We start from the raw sequence: 23363 nt of genomic DNA, 5'->3' as shown, positions 1-23363 counted from the left end.
AGAACAACATTATTATGTAAATATGTTACTATTTCCATTTTAAAGATGAGAAAATTGAGATATGAAAACCTAGTCATTTCCCCAGGATCACACAGTAATAAGTGGAGATTCTTGAAGCTGAACTGAAAGTCTAGCTCTTAACCATGACACCATACTCACCATGCTGCCTCTCAGAATAGAGTTTTGAGATTACTATTGTCTTTATACGAATTCCAGATTTCAGAGGAACTTTTTTCCACTCTCTGATACCAACCCTGAAACTTGCAATATCTCTTAATTTATGTGAGTTTCTAATGTGAGTATTTATATACTAATACACATTTAATGATAACTATATGTATAAGTATTCCTTCTGTTTTAAACAGGTCATCAATAACCTTGGTCCTTTGGAACTGATTCTTAATACTCCTAGCCATCATAGGGTTCATCATGGTAAGGAAGTTCTATTTCTTCTCTTTTCCTCTTAATTTCTTTAAAAAATACATTATTATTTGCCTTACTTCATTTAATCACAATCCCCCGATATAGTCAGCACATGTTTTACAAATAAATATAGTTTCTTCTTTTCTATCTTCTTTGGTACAAGCCTCATCTCTAAAGTATGAACTGGTGGGTGGAGTGGGGGGATTTATCTATCTGACTTTTGGATTTTTCGTTCTGCCTAAATCTTAGCTCCATTGTAGTAGAAAATGGTTAACCAGCTGAGGAGATGCACATTTTATGTTTTAAAGGATTCTGTCAAAGGCTACTCTTTGACCCAGTGCTGAAGGTCATTCCCATCTACAGGCAGAGAGTTAGTGGTCTTGAAAACTGTTTTGATTTAAGGAGAGCCCAATAAACCTTCCTGCTTAAGGCCTTGAACAATCTCAATATAAGCTGCATTTCCCTGACAAGGAGAAAATCCCAAGTGGCTAGTGCCTAAGGTTTAAAGACACCAACTTAAGTAATAACAAAATTGTTCACATTGTGTACCCCGAGCCCTGTATAGCAATGTGCATATCAGCATTATTTGTGACAGAAAAAACAGAAAGAATTCAAGTGTTTTTCAGCAGTAGAACAGATAAATTTTATATCATACATGTAATGGAGAATGATATAACAATGAAAATGCCTACACCATTGCTATACGCAACAACATGAATAAATCTCACAAACAATACTGAGAGAAGGAAGACAGTAAAATAAATATGTAAGTAAATGCTATTGTTCTGTTTTTATAAGTTTCTAGTCTTCCTCAGCAACCCTGAATCCCTGAAGCCCTGCCTTTCCAAGAAGGGCAGGGCCCTATGTTTATGGCAGGGAGCTGAGCAGAAGCACAGGCTTCCACAGGAGGAGAGGCCAGGGCAGAGAGCACAAGCGGTTTCCTCTTAGAAACTCAACAGTCATTCTCCAACTCCAGGGAGGACAGAAAGTCCCTGATTTATGATGGTTCGACTTCTGATTTTTCGACTTTCACAATGATGAAATGTGATACATGTTTGGTAGAAACCATACCTTAAGAACCCATATAGCCATTTTATTTTTTTTTACTTTTGGTACCGTATTTCATAAACCATGTGAGATATTCAACACTTTCTTATGAAATAGGCTTTGTATTAGATGATTTTTGCCTAAGATTGCAGGCTGATATAAGTGCTCTGAGCGCATTTAAGGCAGGCTAGGCTAAGCTATGATGTTCAGTAGATGAGGCGTATTTAAAAGCTTTTTTTTTTTTCTTTTCTTTTTTCTTTCTTTCTTTCTTTTTTTTTTTTTTTTTTTTTTTTTGAGACAGTCTTACTCTGTCGCCCAGGCTGGAGTGCAGTGGCACGATCTCTGCTCACTGCAAGCTCCACCTCCTGGGTTCAAGCGATTCTTCCGCCTCAGTCTCCTGAGTAGCTGGGATTATAGGTGCACACTTCCACGCCCAGCTAATTTTTGTATTTTTAATAGGGACGGAGTTTCACCATGTTGATCAGGCTGATCTCACACTCCCTGACCTCAGGTGATCTGCCCACCTCGGCCTCCCAATGTGCTGGGATTGCAGGCCTGAGTCACCACCCTGATTAAAAGCATTTTTGACTTTCAATGTTTTTCAATTTAGATGGTTTATTGGGATATAACCTCTCCGTAAGTCAAGAAGCATCTCTAATTAGTAAGGGAGTGGAGAAGCCAAGGGGATTATACACTTGCAGTTCCTTCCATATAAAAGGAAATAGAAGGAGCCGAAGCAGATGCTATTTCCTCTGACTTCATTTTCCCACACCCCCACCTGCTTATATCAGGGTTTCCCAACCTCAGCACTGTTGACATTTTGAGACAGATACTTCTTTGTTGTGGAGGATGTTCTGTGCACTGTAGGAAATTTAGCAACCTCACTGGCCCCCACCCATTAGCTGTCATTAGTATCCCCTCCCAGGTGTGGCTACCAATAATGTCTCCAGAAATTGCCAGATGTTCCTTAAGGGGCAAAATACTTCCCTACTAATTCAGAACCATTATTTAAACCATGTATATAGCAACAGTGTCTGCATCTGTTCAGCCAATCTATCTCTACTTTTACACTATGGGAGATTTTTCCTTGTATCTGCGCATTCAAATGTGAGGTTGCATACATGGAAACCATGAAAAGGAATGGGAACTCAGGATAGTTGAGTTTCTTGGGGTTGTGGTTTGGCTAATTAATTATTCTTTTTCTTTAGATTTACAGTCATATGGATATCATCATGTCTACTTAAGTTTTATAAAAAATGTATTAAATAAATAATAACCAGTTATTTATATTATAATTTGATTATTTGGCAGCAGGAAAAATATATATGATATGAGTTTTGAAAAAATTAAGGGTAGTTTATTTTTTACTATGGCTTTTATGATCTTAAAAAAACTAGTCAAGTCTCACTCTAAGTAGAAAATTTCCTTCCTGAAACAGATGCAGAGAAAAGGGATAGAGAGACATCCCATCAAAAATTTAAAATAAAAACACATTTACATACATTGTTTCCTTATTTTATTTCTTATTTATAATTTTTGATATCATTTCATTCTTAATTTTTATTTAATGGTCCTGAAATAATTATTTACATTTATTCCATTTATACTGAAAAATGGTGACAAGAAAACATACATATAGCTTTAAGAAAACACTTCCCCTTTTTAGTATAATTAATTGAAAAATGAAAATAAAAATTCCTTTATTAGAGAATAAAATCTGATGTTGTAAATGAGAAGACATTTCCAGGGAAATCATACTCTTGCTTAAATCTGAATTTTATGAATATGTTCTAAAAACAAGATGAAGGTATCTCAAAAAGCATAACTATTTTTCTGAAAAAAGTATTTTCTAATATTTTGTCTCATAGGCAGAAATCGTTATTGCATAGACAAAAATTTTGCTGGTGTTCTTATTATTTGGGATAGAATTTTTGGTAAGTAAAATGTATTAAAATCAAAAAATTAAATCATCTCCCTCAATTACAGGAAGCCAAATCTCATATCCTTAATATTTATCTTCCAGGGACATTTGAAGCAGAAAATGAAAAAGTTGTATATGGCTTAACACATCCCATTAATACATTTGAACCAATCAGAGTGCAGGTAACATACTTGTTTTTTATTTTTCTGCATTTATATCATTTCATAAATCTTACAGTTAAGAGAAAAATCAGCTGTTGAAAAGTGATAGTATATTACACTAACCTGAAAAAAGTTTTTAACTATAAAAAATTTAGAAACAACTCTATTACACAAGCAAACGTTTGAATCAAATCAGGCAAAATACATTTTAAAATAACTAATTTTCAAATATGTCTACTGCCTAGAATGACAAAGAAAGTGGCTTCTAAACATATCCTTTCTCAGAATGGACCTGAAATATATTCATGTATTCAGTAGGAGCAATAGTAACATGTATAATTAAGGCTGAACCCACAGTAAGAAAAATATTTGCTTCCAGGATGCATGACTCTGGTTAGAAATTCAACATGAGGGCTTTGCGTTACTCTTCTTGGACCCAAGTGTCAGGAACTATTACAGATTGGTTAAGTCTGTACATTACCTCACTTGCTAAGACTTGTCGGACTGGACCAGTTTTCTGTTAGACATGTGGTACTGGTTGTTCATTGGTCTCAATGGTTGGCACTAGAGAAATCAGGAATGTCTGTGAAGCTCCGATCTGTCAGAGTCAGACCACCACAAATACTCCTGGGGTTAGGCACTCATAAATGAGAAAAAGATAAGAATACTTGAAAAGCTGAAGAGGTTGGTCAATGACAGCTCTGTTCAGGGGACTGGTTACAACATTCGGTAAGTGAGGAAATTACTGGCTCATGTTGGGTCAGCTTTTCCAGACTACTTTGAGTTTCACTGAAAGTTGAAATAACAAAATTGTTGACATCTATTGGGCTTCTACCATGTGCACTGCTAACAGCGCAGCAGAATAATATTTAATGTAGCTATTACTAAAACCTTATAAAGCAGTGGCTCTTTTCATTCCCATTTTCTGGTGGAGGAAACCAAGGTTCCCAGAATTTAAATAATTCACCCAAAATTACAAAACTTGTTAGCTGTAAGCTTAACCAAGGTGGGTTGAAAGCTAAGCCCAAGACTGGCTGAATTCAATTTAACCTATACACTGTGCTGCCTCTTTACATAAAAGGCCGTAACAGATTGCCTTCAGTTGTTCAGTGAAAGGTATTTTTATCTCCTAGTACACCAAAAGAAGAAAGGTAATTATCTCTCTTCTTTCTTCTCAACTACATGGCATTTCTCTCTGTGTCTCTATCTTGATTAGACTTACTAAGAATATGATCCATCTCTCAGGAGAATATAAGCAAATATTTTGGATCCTTTCTTAATAATAAGCTTTGTGTAAATAAAACCAATTGAGAAAGAGTACACTGAAAGCTACTTTTTCTTCATATAGGAGTTGTCTCCTTATTGCAGTCATTAAAAAAGAGATAGACAACTTCATCTCTATCCTCTAGGGCAGAACTTTATAAACTTAATGTGCATGTGAATCAGAGGATCCTACTAAAATGCAGATTCTGTTCAGTAGTTTTGTGGTCTATTCCAAGATCCTGTGTTTCTAAACAAGCACCTTATATGATGCCAGTGCTGCTGGTTGGTGGGTGATTTCTTTCAGAGGCAAGGCTTTGGGAGTGTACAGTCTTGCTGAGGAAAAGGGGGTTTATAACTGAGATAGAATGAGAAAGTGAATATTAAATACAATAAGAACTGCACAAATAGTGGGATGATTAGTATTTTGAGAGGAATGGTGGTCAGAAAATCACAAGTATTTATGAACAGCTGCTGAAACTGTGTTAGGTTCAATTCTCCAGGTCTTTCCCCTCACGTTTCCTTCAGCATGGTAATTGTCACTAGTGGGTCTAAGGTTTAGTGTTTTACATGTTCACTTATATTGTCAGAAATGTCAAGCCGGCAAGTTGTGATAATTAGGAGTACTTGAACTTATAAAAACATTCACTTATTTTCACCTCCATTCCTTTATATACAGGTAAATTTCTCACCTATTCTGCAGAGGCATCAAAGCAACTTAGGATGACTTCCAACAGACATAGGGTTTTGCTTGTTTGTTTGTTTGTTTTCCTTATTATTAGGCGTAAATAATTCACCTTGCCCTCCTTTGGCATCGTACATTTTCAGAGCACTGAGAAATAAATAAGTGAAAAACAATATTTTCTTTTAAAACATAACCATGTAGTTTTCATGGCTTGTGTCCAGAATGATAGAAACAAAACTGTAGTCAGTTTCCAAAATTACAAAACAGATAAGTTTATTAATGTACATTATAACTTCTAAGCACATTAGTTTTCTATATTATTATTATTGCAAAGCTCCAGGCGAAGTTTCAGCCTAACATTTACCTATTCCTCAGATCTATTCCATTAACCCATTTATGCCTGAGGTTGCAATTTTTTTAATTTTTCCAATTAGACCTTGGTGGTGACCTTGAGCAGTAGGATGCAAATAATTCCTACATGCTTAGCATTCCAATAATGGAACACTAGGCATAAATGGTTATGTTCTAAATTATTTCTTAATTACTTCAGATTCCTTGTTATGATATTTTAAGCAATTCTTAAGTTATTTTTTATAATCTTAATGGTTCAACTCATTAAAAACACAATGAAAATACTAGCAAAATCACAAATTCTGATAAAGTCAAAACTTCTTTCTCCGTTAATTTATTTCTATAATTATCATAGAACTCGTCTCTAGAGTCTATAGCTGATGCTCAACCCCTAGGAGTCTTTTTAGTCTCCTGGTGCATTATGATCATATATATGTCATAAATAGCAAACATTTATTGAACACCTATCACATGTGGGCACACTTTTAACTTCTTTTTTTTTTTTTTTTTTTTGAGACGGAGTCTCACTCTGTCACCCAGGCTGGAGTACAGTGGTGCGATCCCTGCTCACTGCAAGCTCCGCCGCCTGCTGGATTCACACCATTCTCCTGCCTCAGTCTCCCAAGAAGCTGGGACTACAGGCACCTGCCACCATGCCCGGCTAATTTTGTGTGTGTGTTTTTAGTAGAGATGGGGTTTCACCGTGTTTGCCAGGATGGTCTCGATCTCCTGACCTCATGATCTGCCCTCCTCAGCCTCCCAAAGTACTGAGATTACAGGCATGAGCCACCGCGCCTGGCCACTTTTAACTTCTATCCATGTCAAATGCATGATATTTAAAGAATGTGGGATTCCTGTTATGCGACTTAAGGGGAACTTTTGCCTCAGTTAGCAAACTTTTCGATCTCTAATTACAGAATATGGACTATTTAATACTCAGAAGTCTAGTATCACAAATTACTCAGAGTATTTTTATGAATATGTGTTGTCTGTAACACAATATAGTAAATAGAGATTTATATTTTAAAATTTTAAACAGATATTCAATCTTTATATGTTTCCATGTTCAACTTTTGTATCCATTGAGCAACACTTAAAAAAGGTGTCATTGGCCAGGCGTGGTGGCTCAGGCCTGTAATCCCTTTGGGAGGCCGAGGCTGGTGGATCATGAGGTCAGAAGTTCAAAACCAGCCTGGCCAACATGGTGAGACCCCCGTCGCCACTAAAAATACAAAAATTAGCCTGGAATGGTGGCATGCGCCTGTAATCCCAGCTACTCAGGAGGCTGAGGCAGGAGAATCACTTGAATCCGGGAGGCACAGGTTGTGGTAAGTCAAAGTCGCTCCACTGCACTCCAGCCTGGGCAACAGAGTGAGATGCTATCTTGAAAAAAAAGAAAGAAAGAAAAGGTGTCCTTAGGGAAGGATGTTGAGTGCACAGGGTGCTAGTTAATTCTGTTGGAAGCAAAGCCTCTTAACTCATTTTTTTCTACTTTGCTGATTGTCTAAACAATTGCCCTGATTTTACATTTCAAAATTACAGTTTTATTGAACTTCAGAAATACTGACAAAAACACACTTAATGGTACACAGTGCATAGAATAGATTACAGCACGGAATGCAATTACACATTAATTTCTATTGCTCTAATCATGCATAACGTATGTGTTAATATATGTAAATTACCTTGAACAATAAAAAATATACATAATCTTTGGTATTTATTCTTTCTGTCATATTTATCTTATTTGAAATAAGCTCTTTTTTTATTCTTTCTAGTTCCATCACTTGTTTTACATATGGACTACATTCTGGGCTACACCTGGATTCTTCAATAAGTTTTCTGTCATATTTAAAGGACCAGGATGGGGTCCAGGTAAACCAAGACTTGGTCTAAGTGAAGAAATTCCAGAGGTAAATAGAGTTCACAGAATTGGAGATGGTGAAGATTAGTCTCATATTGTCAGGTCTACAGCCAGCCTGTACATGTGCTATTTTCATGCAAATCTGTAAAAAGATGTTCCCCCGGTCAGATGCAGTCCTGTGGTGCATAACTTAGTGAGTGTCCACCAACTATGTGCCAATTAAAGGAGTGCCTTCTCCCAGGTGAACACTGCCTTTTGCCTGGGAGCCCAGATTGTGGAGCAGAGCTACAGAGGCTGGTTTTCATATCCACTTGAATGCTTGCCTTTGTGTAGAGCATAACTTCACAAATACAAGCGGCTCAGACACAGAGTCCTGGAACACTAGAGATGGAGGGAACCTTAGGAATGAGCCAGTCTAACTTTAACTCCACTCACGAAGAAATGAGGCCCCCAGAACAGATGTATCTAAAGTCACATCAAGGCAGTATGGATTTTGGGTCAAACCATAACTATATTCATTTTATAGTAGAGTAGAAGAATTAAATGCAGAAACCACAATGAAAACCAAAAACAAAAAAGATAGATGTTTAAAACAGAGGAACCCAAATGAAAAACTCAGTTTTCACCCAGAATTACTCTTCTGGGAAAGAAAGAGAAGTTTCTTTTTAATCATTTAGAATATAAGTTGTCATTTCTTATCAAATAAATGTTATGTATAGTAATGCAGAAACAATAGGAAGACTAAACTACTCTTAATTTCAAGGATGATACTATGTGTATAAAATTAGCCTGTGATGTTTCAAGGAAATAAAATAAAATAACAGGTTTTATTTAAACATTACTATTTTGAAAAAATCCTAATCTAAGTAATGACATTTTCTCATTCAGTTACCAAAGCTGCCTGGAGTAAGTTTCCCAGACACTTTTGTTTATGTTCACAATTAGTAGTGTAACATCCGCCAACTTGATATAGGTGAAATAATTTTTATATTTCAACTCCAAAAACCTGTTTGCTATGATCCATTTATTGTTTTTCTTTTTGTCAATAGATAACTCAAAGTGAATACTGTTTTTAAAGTTATATGAGTCCTGGAGTCTGCATTAAAAAATAGATGTGTAGCATTTTGGGGAAACTCAATGCTGGAGTAAAAACGTAGTTTATTGGAAATAATTTTTCTAAAGTTTCCAACAAATAACTTTACAAAAGTTGTTTCCAACAAAATAGTATTTTTCTTTGAAGTATGATTACCTACACTGCCAAGATTACCTTCTCTCTCTCTCTCTGTTTTTTTTTTTTTTTTTTTCTTCTTTTTTTTGAGACTGTCCCCCAGCTCCAGGTTGGAGTGCAGTCATGCAGTCCCGGCTCACTGCAACCTCTGCCTACTGGGTTCAAGCAGTTCTTCTGCCTCAGCCTCCCGAGTAGCTGGGATTACAGGTGCATGCCACCACGCCCAGCTAATTTTTATATTATTGGTAGAGATGGGGTTTCACCATGTTGGCCAGGCTGATCATGAACTCTTGACCTCAAGTGATCCGCCCACCTCGGACTCGGAAAGTGCTGGGATTACAGGTGTGAGCCACCGCGTCTGGCTACCTTCTGTTTTTTTCTTTTACTTTGCCTTTGGCGTCATATGTGATCATGGACATATTATCAAATAGGAAAGATCCATCCCATTCATTTTGACTATCTTTATAATTTGCACATTTTGCTGAATTAGTTCTTATGCTGCTCTTTAAGGCAGACTACATCATAATTGTCATGCTTTCAAAATGGGAAAAAAAGTATCCTAACTTACAGACAAGTTTCTATTTTAAAAAATTATGCTGGCCTTTTTTTTAAAAAAAAAAATAGCAAATACATTTTTTCAAATATCTCTCTTAGTGTGAATTTCAGTAAGAGAAATAAGTCTGGAGCAATATAAAGGAAATGGTTCTTTCTTGTCTACCTAGGTCACTGGGAAAGATGTTCCCTTCTCATCATCTGCATCTCAGCTATTAAAGATATACACAGTTGTACAGTTTGCTCTGATGCTAGCGTTTTATGAAGAGACCTTTGCAGATACAGCTGTAAGTAATATCCATTTTAAATAGTGTGAGAACATTATCTGTTACTTTGTTTGAAAATGAAAATAAGCTCCCATATTAAGGTTATGGTTTATTCTTCTCTGTAGTTGTCTGCTGTAATTTTGGCAATGTCTCACATTTAAACAGGTAAAACAAATCTTCTAGACTACTAAATGTAAATGAATTCATTCTATCCAAATTGCTTCTGTGTAGAATGTTCACCAAGTGGTATGCTGTTAATTTGTGTGATAAATAAGAAATTATTTGCCATCAACAAATTTTATTACGATTACAATAAAAATACTTCAGAATTCAGAATTAAATGTGTGGGAAAGCATACTTTTCAGCAATTTCAACATATTTACCTTCATTTAGAGAATTCCTTGATAGAATTACTTTAAAGGGTTTCAAGGTAGAGTTTAATTCCTTTAGTCTGACCTTTCTAAAACATTCAGAATATTCCGATTTGTCTGGTGCAAATAGAAGAGCACTAGACCAGGATTAAGTTCAGGGATCGCCACTTTGGGGGTCACTTTTTTGGCCAAAAAAGAATACGTATACTACCTAGATTTTGGAAAGACCAAAAATAACATAAGGTATATGAAAATATGCTGTAAATTGCAAACAAAAAAGAAGAGAAAAACAGGTATTTTGTTTTGTTTTATAGATTTATTTGTATTATATTTTTCATTTAAAATTTTAAAATCATTTAAAAAGGTACATGAAAGCAGTAAGGTAACTAAATCGAAAGTAGGTAAAGTGAAAAATAGAATCACAGATGAGTTTTTAAAAAATGCTGTTTTCATACCTTGTTACCAATAAAATATGCACCCTCTGGAAAACCTCAGTGAATCAGTAATGTTGAAGGTTACACAGTAACTCTATGAATAATAGTTGTATTGGAAAGAAACAGAGGTGGAGCAAAGTGGTGGTTAAGATACTCTTATTCTTTAAGGCGTATAGGACACTTAAAATTGATGGATGAAATATACAAAAACATAATTCTTAAAATGCACAGAACAGCTGGCAAAAATTGAAGGACACCTAAGGAGCTAAAAATGTTGATGATATATTAATCCAGTGAGACAATTGAATATATATTCTGATAGCTGTCCTAGCTGTTATTTTTAAAGTAATTAAAATAAACTTCTAAAATATAAAAATTGATAACTAGCATGCAAAAATTAATGACTTACATAGCAGCTTAAACTAATGCATTAAAAGACAGACTAAACTGAGGACTGGCGTGGTGGCTCATGCCTAATCCCAGCACTTTCGGAGGCTGAGGAGGACAGATCAGGTCAGGAGATCGAGACCATCCTGGCTAATAAGGTGAAAACACATCTCTTTTAAAAATACAAAGAATAATTAGCCGGGCGTGGTGGCGGGTGCCTGTAGTCCCAGCTACTCGGGAAGCTGAGGCAGGAGAAAGGTGTGAACCCAGGAGGCGGAGCTTGCAGTGAGCCGAGATCGCGCCACTGCACTCCAGCTTGGGTGACAGAGTGAGACCCCGTCTCAAAAAAAAAAAAAAAAAAAAAAAAAAAAAGAAAAAAAAAAAGATGAACTAAATCAATCGTCCATTGTACAGTGCTAAAGCCAATAAAGAGATTAAAAACATGGAAGAGATGTTATCTTCAGATACGAAGAGCTGTGGAAAAAGTCTAAAAAGAAAAATACAGCAATCCAGGAAAAAAACTTAAATGAATAAAGATAGGATTAACAGTCAGTGAATACAGATAATAATAAATCATTTTCAAAGAACAATGTGTATTATTGATAGGCATCAGTCGATCTACTCAAAAACTCCATCATAAAAGAAATTAATAAAGAATGTATGCTGAAAAATGAATCTAATCTAGGATTATCATTAATAATTTCAATATAAGACCTATGGAACTATTTTAATTACTTAGGCACCTTTAATTAAAATAGTTAATTATTTTAGTTAATTAGGCATCATAATCTAAGTATGATAATGCCACTGTAACAGTTCTATATGTTCCATATGATTTATATAGTGAATTATAAGGAAAGAAGTCTTCTTGAAATAGGTCCTGAGAAGGACTTTTAGGCAGGAGTGTCAAGTGGGACTTTTCTTTATTGTATATGGCAGAAATTCAACGTGGAGTGGATTTATTAACTAACATTACTGAAAAGTTTGGGACTATTGCTTCTTTAGACAGTGCTGGACCCAAGAGGGCAAATAATGTCATCAGGAATGTTCTTTCCTTCCTGCAGCTATGCTTTTCTCAGGGCAAATTCTCCTATAAACTGTGACGCTTCGTGGTGGCAAGATGGCTGCCAACTTGCTCTAGGTTAAATACTGCCATACAAAGAACCCCACAAGTGAAAATACCCAAATTGAGCCTGACGTTATGGCTTGGTTTATCTGTACATCACTGAACGAATCTATGTATGTGGTCCTGGATTCTGTACCTAACCTACGAATGGGAGGGCAGGGTCAACTATGCAGGATCCACATGGTCTATGAAGAAGAACAGAGTGACTTGAAAAAAAAAAATGAGGTGATATATTATAGAAAAAAGGAAATAGGCTCAAGTAGGCAAAAATAACAAATGTTAGATCTATATAACATAGCAGATGTGCTCACACATAAATATGTGATTTGAACTTGTTTTCAAAAAAAAGCATTTAATCACTTATAAATACCTAGTGACATATAAACATGCCTGTAGGATAACATTTTCATTAAGATATCTATGGTAGGAGTGTCCATTAGGTGTCTTCTACTCTAAAAAAACAGAATATTCAATTAAATTTGTCTGGAATATGGCAAGTGTTTCCAGGATTGATTACTTCAGCAGTTCAAACATGCAGCACTTCTAAAAGGGCTTCTCTAATTCCTTTGGATTTTGTCATCATAAAATAATTACAATAACTCCAGTCATCCTGCCCTTATAGCTTTTGACCAAAGGCAGTAAATTCAATACTTCTAGAGTATCTTGTTAATTTTATTTCATTTTATTTAAGAAGGAAAACACACACAGAGGCACATTTCTTCTGAGCAAACTTCCTTTCATGCCTCATTTCTCAGGACACGCCCACACTAAACCAATAACTAACATCAGGTCATGAATTAACCATGACTGAATTATACCAAGTATAATTCTTGCCCTCAGGATAAAGTGGTACTCACTTACCTCTGAGCACATTCCTCATATATACCTGGACAAAATCAGCACAGTTTTAGTACAAAATAAATGGAAGGTATATTTTAGTTGGGCATCTGATAGTGTATACAATGTGTCCTGCTAAATAGGTTTTCGGAAAGTCGTGATAGAGATTATTGAATAGTGCATTGAGAAAAACCATCTTAATTTTTTTAACTTTTATTTTAAGTTCGGGGGTACATGTGCAGTTTTGTTACATAGGCAAACCTGTGTCATGAGGGGTTTGTTGTATGGATTATTTTATCACCTAAGTATTAAGCCTAGTACCTATTAGTTATTTTTCCTGATCCTCTTCCTCCTCCCACCCTCCACCCTCCAATAGGCCCCACTGTGTGTTGTTCCCCTCTCTGTGTCCATGTGTTCTCATCATTTAGCTCCCACTTGTAAGTGAGAACATGCTGATATTTAGTTTTCTGTTCCTGTGTTAGTTTGCTAAGGATAATGGCCTCCAGCTCCATTCATGTCCCTGCAAAGGACATGGTCTCATTCTTTTTGGTGGCTGCATAGTATTCCATGGTGTATACTTACCACATTTTCTTTATCCAGTCTATCATTGATGGGCATTTAGGATGATTCCATGTCTTTGATACTGTGAAAAGTGTTTCAATGATCATATGCATACATTTAACTTTATAATGGAATGATTTATATTCCCTTGGATATATACCTAGTAATGGGATTACTGGGTGGAATAGTATTTCTGTCTTTATGTCTTTGAGGAATTCCACACTGTCTTTCACAATGATTGAACTAATTTCCACTCCCACCAACAGTGTAGAAGCATTCCTTTTTCCCAAGAAGCTCACCAGCATCTGTTATTTTGTGACTTTTTAACAGTAGCCATTCTGACTGGCGAGAGATAGTACCCCATTGTGGTTTTGATTTGCATTTCTCTAATGATCAGAGATGTTGAGCTTTTTTTTCATATGATTGTTGCCTGCATGCATGTCTTCCTTTGAAAAGTGCCTTTTCATGTTCTTTGCCCACTTTTTATGGGATTGTTTGTCTTTTTCTTACAAATGTGTTTAAGTTCCTTATAGATGCTTGATATTATACCTTTGTTGGATGCATAGTTTGCAAAACTTGTCTCCCGTTCTGTGGGTTATCTTTTTACTCTGTTGATAATTTCTTTTGCTGTGCAGAAGCTTTTCAGTTTAATTAGATCCCATTTGTTAATTTTTGGTTTTGTTGTAATTGTTTTTGGCATCTTCATCATTAAATCTTTGTCTGTGTCTGTGTCCTGAATGGTATTGCCTAGGTTGTCATACAGGGCTTTTATAGTTTTAGGTTTTACATTTAAGTCTTTAATCTATCCTGAGTTAATTTTTGTATATACAGTAAGGAAGGGGTCCAGTTTTAATCTTCTGCATATGGCTAGGCAGTTATCCCAGCACCACTTATTGAATAGGGAATCCTTTCCCCATTGCTTGTTTTTGTCAGGTTTATAAAGATCAGATAGTTGTAAGTGTGCAGTTGTAGTTCTGAGTTCTCTATTCCATTCCATTGCCCTATGTGACTGTTTTTGTACTAGTGTCATGCTGCTTTGGTTACTGTAGACCTGTAGTAGAGTTTAAACTTGGGTAATGTGATGTCTCCAGCTTTGTTCTTTTTGCTTAGGATTGCCTTGGCTATTTGGGTTCTTTTTTTGCTTTCATGTGCATTATTCACAATAGCAAAGACTTGGAATCAACCCAAATGTCCATCAGTGACAGACTCGATTAAGAAAATGTGGCACATATACACCATGGAATACTATGCAGCCATAAAAAAGGATGAGTTCATGTCCTTTGTAGGGACACGGATGCAGCTGGAAACTGTCATTCTCAGCAAACTATCATAAGAACAGAAAACCAAACACCGCATGTTCTCACTCATAGGTGGGAATTGAACAATGAGATCACTTGGACACATGACTGGGGCCTATTGTGGGGAGGGGGGAGGGGGAAGGGATAGCATTAGGAGATATACCTAATGTTAATGATGAGTTGATGGGTGCAGCGCACCGACATGGCACATGTATATATATGTAACAAACATGCACATTGTGCAGGTGTACCCTAGAACTTAAAGTATAATTTTAAAAAAAGTAGTTTTTTTCTAATTCTGTGAAGAATGACAATGTTTGTCTAGTTCTGTGAAGAATGTTTAATAGGCATAGCATTGAATCTATACATTGCTTTGGGCAGTATGGCTATTTAAATGATATTGAATCTTGCTATCCATGAGCATGGAATGGTTTTCCATTTGTTTGTGTCAATATCCAATTTCTTTGAGTAGTGTTTTGTAGCTCTCCTTCTAGAGATCTTTCCCCTTCCTGGTTATCTGTATCCCTAGGCTTTTATTCTTCTTGTGGCAATTATGAATGGAGTTCATTCCTGATTTTGCGCTCGGCTTGACTGTCATTGGTGTATAGAAATCCCAGGGATTTTTCACATGATTTTTGTATCCTGAGACTTTGCTGAAGTTGTTTATCAGCTTAAGAAGCTTTTGGGCCGAGACCGTGGGCTTTTCTAGATAGGGAATCATGTCGTCTGCAAATCTGGATAGTTTGACTTCCTCTCTTCCTATTGTTGCCTTTTGTTCCTTTCTCTTGCCTGATTGCCCTGCCCAGAACTTAAAATACTATGTTGAATAGGAGTGATGAGAGAGGACATCCTTGTCTTGTGCTGGTTTCAAGGAGAATGCTTCCAACATTTGCCTATGCAGTATAATATAAGCTGTGGGTTTGTCTTATATGGATCTTATTATTTTGAGGCATTTTCCTTCAATACCTAGTTTATTGAGAGTGAACAATATGAAGGGGTGTTGAATTTTAGAGAAAGCCTTTTCTGCATCTATTGGGATAATCATGTGCTTTTTGTCTTTAGTTCTGTTAATGTGATGAATCTCATTGACTGATTTGTGTATGTTGAACCAACCTTGCACCCAGGGATAAAGCCTACTTAATCATGGTGGATAAGCTTTTTGATGTGCTGCTGGATTTGGTTTGCCAGTATTTTGTTGAGAATTCTTGCATTGCTGTCAGTCAAGGATATTGGCCTGAAGTTTTTGAAACAGCTTCAGTAGAAATGATACCAGTTCTTCTTTATACTTCTGGTAGAATTCGGCTGTGAATCTGTCTGGTGCTGGCCTTTTGTTGATTGGTAGGTTATTTGTTACTGCCTCAATTTTAGAGCTCACTACTGGTCTCTTCAGGGTTTTAATATCTTCCTGGTTCAGTCTTAGGAGGGTGTATGTATCCAGGAAATTCTTCTAGATTTTCTAGTGTACGTGCATACAAGTGTTCATAATATTCTCTGATTGTTGTTTGTACTTCTGTGGGGTCACTGGCAATATACTCCTTGTTGTTTTTGATAGTGTTGATCTGAATCTTCTGTTTTTTCTTTATCAATCTAACTAGCAGTCTTTCTACTTTATCAATGTTTTCCTCCAAACAGCTCCCGGATTAGTTGATCTTTCAAATGGATTTTCATGTTTCAATCTCCTTCAGTTCAGTTCTGATTTTGGTTATTTCTTGTGATATCTTTGGGATTTCTTTGCTCTTGATTTCTCTAGTTATTTAGTTGTGATATTAGGTTGTCAACTTGAGATGTTTCTAACTTTTTGATGTGGACTTTAAGTGCTATAAATTTCCCTCTTAACACTGCCTTAGCTGTGTCCTAGAGATTCTAGTATGTTGTGTCTTTGTTCTCACTAGTTTCAAAGAGCTTCTTGATTTCTGCCTTAATTTCATCATTTACCCAAAAGTGATTCAGGAGCAGATTATTCAATTTCCATTTAATTATATGGTTTTGAGTGAATTTCTTAGTCTTAATTTCTAATTTGATTGTGCTATGGTCTGAAAGACTGTGGGTTATGATTTCAGGTCTTTTGCATTTGCTGAGTAGTGTTTTACTTTCAATTTTGTGATTGATTTTAGATTATATGTCACGTCACGAGAAGAATGTAAATTCTGTTGTTTCTGGGTGGAGAGTTCTGAATGTATTTATCAGGTCCATTTGCTCTAGTGCTGAGTTCAGGTGCTGAATATCTGTGTTAATTCTTTGCCTGGATGATCTAATATTATCAGTGGGGTAGTAAAGTCTCCCACTATTATTGTGTGGGAGTCTAAGTCTCTTTGAAGAGCTCTAAGAACTTGCTTTATAAATCTGGGTACTCCTGTGTTGGGTGCATACATATTTAGGATAGTTAGAATTTCTTGTTGATTTGATCCCATAATGGGACAGAGAAAAGTCTACCAAACAATTGGAAAACAGAAAGAAGGCTGGGCTGCAATCCAAGTTTCTGACAAAACAGACATTAAACCAAGAACACCCATTTTAATTTTAACATTATTTCAAAACTTTAATGATTGGTGTTGTCCATATATATTTCTTTTTTGTGTGTGTTCAAAGTTAGTAACCAAATTATTCTCCATATAGGAACCCCGACTTTAAACAATAGGTAAATTTTTGTGTGCTCTCTGTCCAAATATGTATTTTTTTAAATAAAGGAAAAGCCACATGGAAACATATGACAGAATTGTATTATTGTAGCAGAAAATGACGATTCTTTTTTCCATTTTGTGAAGCAAACATAGGAACTAGGATACTATGGGGCCAGACGTTTTTGGAAAATGTAATGATTGGACATACAGTTACTGTTTGTTTTTCTTACATGTGCTAGAGCTAATGATGAAACAAACTGCATATTGTACCAGGTTTATTTGGCTTTTGCCTCCAAAATGACAAAATTTGAAACAAGAATTTCTTTTTGGACCAAAGCTTTTATAACAGTGGCATGAACCACATCACTCTTGACAGTACACACCTACACATCAAACCACCAAAATGCTTAGACTTCATATCTGTTTAACATAAGGTCTCACTGATTACTTTGTTTAATATATTAATTTCACTGATTACTTTGTTTAATATATTAACTTAATATTTTCACCCCAAATAGAACTAAAATGTACATCAATAATAGAGCTTACACAGTTGAATGAGACAAAAATAAAAGCCAGGTCATCTGTGTCTAAATACCCAACTCTTGATATACTGACCAATGTTGAGTACAGTTTGCATTATTGATTTTTATTAGTTATATTAAATAAAATCTCTAAATAAATTATACTGATTCATAGAAACAAAAGATGGAGATGTACTCATTTTAAGCTATGTGAGCCTCCATGCTAATTTTGAAAAAGTGGCCATTAACATTTGAATGCTTGGGCATGAGTGAGTGCTTCCTGGGTAAAAATGTAGTGAGATGCTGTGTACATTAAAAGATATGACTTACAGCATGGTTTTCACAAGATTTCTCTACTGTCATGAAAAACTATATGAGAAACTCATGTCGATATATTGACAAAGAGAAATATCAGGTGTTGAAACCCTTTTCAAACTGAACTTAGACTTGGAGACAGCTTCATTCCTGACACAGATTAAATTTGAAAGGTGCATTTGCTTGTTTCCCACATGTGTTTTTCTTTGCTGAGAATATGCTGTGTTACCAGGAAGAAAGGTTGCTTATTTGCAAAATTCTATAGTGCCTTTCTAGTCTCAGGGATGTCTAAAAGCATACAAAGACATTAAAATCCAACAGCAATATTTTTTCCAGATTCACTGTAGCCAATAATCACACAGAAAAGTTGTGGCTGACTTGTAATTGGGGACCCTACTGTGGTACCACAGCCTTTTCTGTTTATGCATATATTAGAGAAGATAAATACTTGCTTGTTTTATGTATGCAAGTTCTATATAAATAACTTTGGGAGTCAAAAAAGCAATTTGATGGCCACCACAAAGGCATAAGAGACACATTCCTTTCTTACTGAAACTTGCAGAGCATACATTTAAATATATAGTGTTTCATTTAGTGATATGACCCACGGACTTTTATGTTGATTTTGGTTTAGTAATGCTTGAAAAATCAATTCCTCAGCTGCCAGGGTCCACTTCCTGGGGTGATATCATGAATACATGTTTGAAATAAAAATACGTATTGCACTAGCATGTTCTACAAACCAAAATTGAAAAGGCAATTCCCTTTTAAATAATAGACACACAAAAAAACAGTTTGAATATTCAATAAGGTCTTGTAATAGGATATGTAATAAAGTTACTGCAGATACATTTGAACACAGATTACTTTGATGATATACTTCAAGTTAACAGGACATCTGAGAGTATCCAATATAAATTTGGAAACATTTTTATGGTTTTTAATTCCCCTGAATGCCACGCTCTGTAAAACATTATGGGCACTACAATTTTGTAACTAATGTTTTCATGCTGGCATTTTTTAATAAACCCACTGAAAAAACCTTCTGTAAAAATATCAATTTTTTTGGTCTACTCTCATAGCAGAGAGTGTCACTTGCACAAATTAGATCTAGTTTAGGTTCTACATGAAACCTTTCAAGTCAATGTCCAGGGTATACTGTTTTTCTGTAGTCTACCCCCTTGGGATTTCATTTCGTTAAGATTTTAGGTGGTAACTAAGGTAATGTGGGAAAAAAAAAGAAATGTGGGCCAAAATGAGCATCAATTATAATATAAAGCCATGAAATGAATGTAATGAATTTGAAAGCTACCTTTCAAATAAGCATAGACTACAGAAATGTAGAAAAGTGATCATTGTATTTTCCCAAATGCATTATTTTTGTCCACTATATTTAAATATATTAATAAACTGGGAAATTACACATTTAATAGTGTCATATGCATCAAATAATATAATGTTAACTTTGAGATTAAATATATCTTTATATCACTATTAGTCTTTTCTAATTTGGTGAGTATCAGGCAGCTTCTTTAAAAAGTTATCATATAACACAATCAATGATAACCTCCTCATAATTTAAATTACAATCTTACTTTGATTTATTAAGTATATTTAAAAATTAAGCAATTTAATCCTGCTTTGGAAACTCCAGTCTAAATGCACAGTTCTTTGGAGTTACATTTCCTCATTAAAAGTATTCCACATAAAGAGGCCAAGCACAGTGGCTCATGTCTGTAATCCTGCACTTTAGGAGGCCGAGGTGGGTGGATCACTTGAGATCAGGAGTTTGAGACCAGTCTGTCCAAGCTGTTGAAACTCCATCTCTACTAAAAATAGAAAAAATAGCCAGGCGTGGTGGCAGGTACCTGTAATCCCAACTACTCTGGAGGCTGAGGCAAGAGAAGCACTTGAACCCAGGAGGTGGAGGTTGTGCAGGAGCCAAGATTGTGCTATTGCACTCCAGCCTAGGTGATAGAGCGAGACTCTGTCTCAAGAAAAAAAAAAGGAAAAAAAAAAGCAATCCATTTAGAAAGAGAGTCTGGTAGGTCTCTCTGAAATGGTCTTTTAACACCTTTTCTATTCTGTGTTTTGGAAAATAATGAAAAGGTATGTAGTTCATAGATCCACTTGTTTCTTAGTAAGAAAATAAAAGTTTCCGTTTAAAAGTGTATGGAAATTTGTGCTGATTTCAGTGAGATCTTAAAGCAAATACAAATTATTCAGAGTGACTTCCACAAAATAGTTTTACGGAGCATTCAAGAAAGATAATATGTTAACAACCGACTCTTGTGGCAACTGTTGTAGGATCTTTCTTTGCTAGAGGTTTTCAGTCCTGGACTAATTACTATCCAATACTGAGGCACAACCCTTTGGTGTTCTCGACTCAGTGAATGTCCAGTGAATCATGAGATTTTCCAGTCTGTCTGGTAGGAACATGCATTATACCCATACTGGGCATTGTAACTCTGATCCTTTTTTGCCCTTGGATAATTTCTTCAGTGTATCACGCATGAGCTGTTACACTAAAGACTTGACTGGCACTCTGCAAAATTTTAGGGTTCTCCATGTATAACTCTCCCTTTTTTTGGTACTCTATTTTCCAAACGCTAGCCTCCTTGGCTTCTCTCAAATCCTGGGTCCTTCTCCGCAATTCAGGGAATACCCCAAGCTCCTCTGAGTCCCTCTGTGTTGTGACCTAGAAACTCTCAAGGTAGGAAACTGGTGCAATATGGATCATATTATTTGTATCCCATTTCCCTGAGATGGCTGTTCTTTGTTGCCTGGTGCCCTGTGATTTGAAAACAATCATTTCAGATATATTGCTATTGTTTTTCAGGTAGGAGGGTGAATTTCTCTATCTTATCAGGTATACATTTATATTTTAATGGAGTAGAACCATAGTGTCAAATTTTTTGTAGAAACTGATGAACTCCGTGTCAATTCAATGTTTTGAAGTACATGCTAATTATACTTTTTAGCCAATATATTTTCACCTTTGATATATTTATTGTGTTTGCTTCTTGCTTGAAACTCTAGCAAATGTTTATTGTAGTTATATTCTTGTTGGTATGCTTTAGTAGTAGCCACCTAGGGAGTTCTGAAAATGTAGGAAAAATAATAAGATAGCCAATATTGACAATTATTTTAAAGAGCAAGAAATGCTTTCAAGACAGATTCTTGAGACTCACATATAATTATACATTGCAGTATGGTGTCACATTGGATTCTGCTCTTGTGTTTATGTTGTAACACTGGGAAGCATCTTCAGGCCTTAGGATTCAGCATGACAAATCCATAAGCTCATAGCATCTGGAAGGTGGAGCCCTCAGAGCTATAGCGGTAATGAGGGCAGCAGAATAAGTGTGCCAGGAAACCCAATCTGCTGCCTTCATATCAGAAGTTATAGAGGTTTATGCGTTAGACAATATTAGCCTCATTTTACAGATGTCTGACAAGATGAGCATTAATCAAAATAATGAATTTTGCAGACATTGTCAGGCACCTTTTAGGGAAACTACTAAAAATGCACCATCTTGTGATCATAAGAAAATCTAGACTTTTCATTTCTAAATCTTTAGAATAAAATTATGGAAAATATTATCAAATCATCTTTGACAATGCATAAAGTTAAAAAAAATTCTTTCATATAGAAACATACTGTTATTTTAGGATATGGTGACCAAGTTTGATAGCTCCTTTGTGAGGTTTGTTTGATGGGGAAACGTGAGAGGAGGTTGTATTGACCACTAAGGTTTTCCCATGCAAGGGTAGGACAATGATGGTCTTCTTCAAGAACAAAAGGGCTTTCTTCTTCTTAATATCTGTGGGCAAAAGAAGAATTCCCACACATTCATTGACTGTTTAAGTAACATGGCATCAAACATGTAATTCTGCTGTTTTTGTGTTGTTAATGATATCTCTTCCTAAGTATATTTTTTCCATCTATTTAAAGAAAGTTGGAGGAGACAGGGTTCTGCAGGCACACTTGGGGCTACGAATCTATACCATCATCCTTGCACTGGGAAACCTATGAAAACAAGAGCTACCAAATATATATATATATATATATATATATATTTTTTTTTTTTTTTTTTTTTTTTTTTTTTTTTTGAGATAGAGTATCACTCTGTTGCCCAGGCTGGAGTGCTGTGGTGCCATCTCAGCTCACTGAAACCTCTTCCTCCAGTTTCAATCAGTTCTCCTGCCTCAGCCTCCCAAATAGCTGGGATTACAGGCATGTGTCACCACCATGTCTGGATAATTTTTGTATTATTTTTGTGTTTTTAGTAGATAGGGGGTTTTGCCATTTTGTCCAGGCTGGTCTCGAACTCCTGGCCTCAAGTGAATTGCCGACCTCAGCTTCCCAAAGTGCTGGGATTACAGGCATGAGCCACCACACCTGGTGAAACTTGACAGTTTTTAAAAAGGAAAAACAATTTATTGCCTCAAAAGGCTATTTATGGTTATGATCTTTCCCAAATGCTTTCTATGATTAAGAAGTGATCATATATCCAAATTAAAATGGAACTAATTTAGAATAATTTCAATTTAGCACTTTAGGAGAGAGATATTTTATATGAAAGATAAACCAGCAGTATATAATTTGAAATGGGAGTAAATTGAATGAAAAATATAATCCTCCCTGTTATAAAAAAACTAATAAGTTACATTTGATTTCACATATTGTTTAAAACACAGGAGACTAAATGTTTATAGTCTTTAAAACTATAAATTATATTCTGTTTTTTTTTTTTCCTTTTGTTCTAGTGTACCTGGCCAATGGTTTTATTGGCAAAGACTAAGGTGGTATGAATTCAAGGGCAGGGATTTTGTTCTTCTTGGTTACTCAAACTCATATTTACCATAATGCCCAGCACATACTCAATATATATTCATGGAATGAATTTGTAGAGTGTATTTATTTATTTATTTATGAGGCAGAGTCTCGCTGTGGCACCCAGACTGGAGTGCAATGGAACAATCTCAGCTCACTGCAACCTCTGCTCCCTAGGTTCAAACAATAGTTTATTCCTGCCTCAACTGCCAAGTACCTGGGACTACAGGTATGTGCCATCATTCCCAGCTAATTTTAATATTTTTAGTAGAGATGGGTTTTCACCGTGTTGGC

The 23363-nt window shown here is 35.7% G+C and overlaps 1 protein-coding gene across 1 annotated transcript in view; it reads left to right on the top strand.

The window, feature by feature from the left end:
* AGMO (alkylglycerol monooxygenase) overlaps positions 1 to 23363 on the top strand; it is a 372156-nt gene that overhangs the window by 170966 nt on the left and 177827 nt on the right. Inside the window, exons 6-10 of the mRNA XM_010370787.2 lie at positions 366 to 432; positions 3339 to 3404; positions 3494 to 3573; positions 7627 to 7761; positions 9663 to 9779. Coding sequence (XP_010369089.2) covers positions 366 to 432; positions 3339 to 3404; positions 3494 to 3573; positions 7627 to 7761; positions 9663 to 9779 — 465 coding nt within the window. The remainder of the gene's footprint in view (positions 1 to 365; positions 433 to 3338; positions 3405 to 3493; positions 3574 to 7626; positions 7762 to 9662; positions 9780 to 23363) is intronic.

The sequence above is a fragment of the Rhinopithecus roxellana genome, chromosome 6 (genome assembly GCF_007565055.1).
Source record: "Rhinopithecus roxellana isolate Shanxi Qingling chromosome 6, ASM756505v1, whole genome shotgun sequence".
NCBI lineage: Eukaryota > Metazoa > Chordata > Mammalia > Primates > Cercopithecidae > Rhinopithecus > Rhinopithecus roxellana.
Note: the sequence above shows the minus strand (reverse complement) of the source record. Positions and strands in the feature narration are given on the sequence as shown.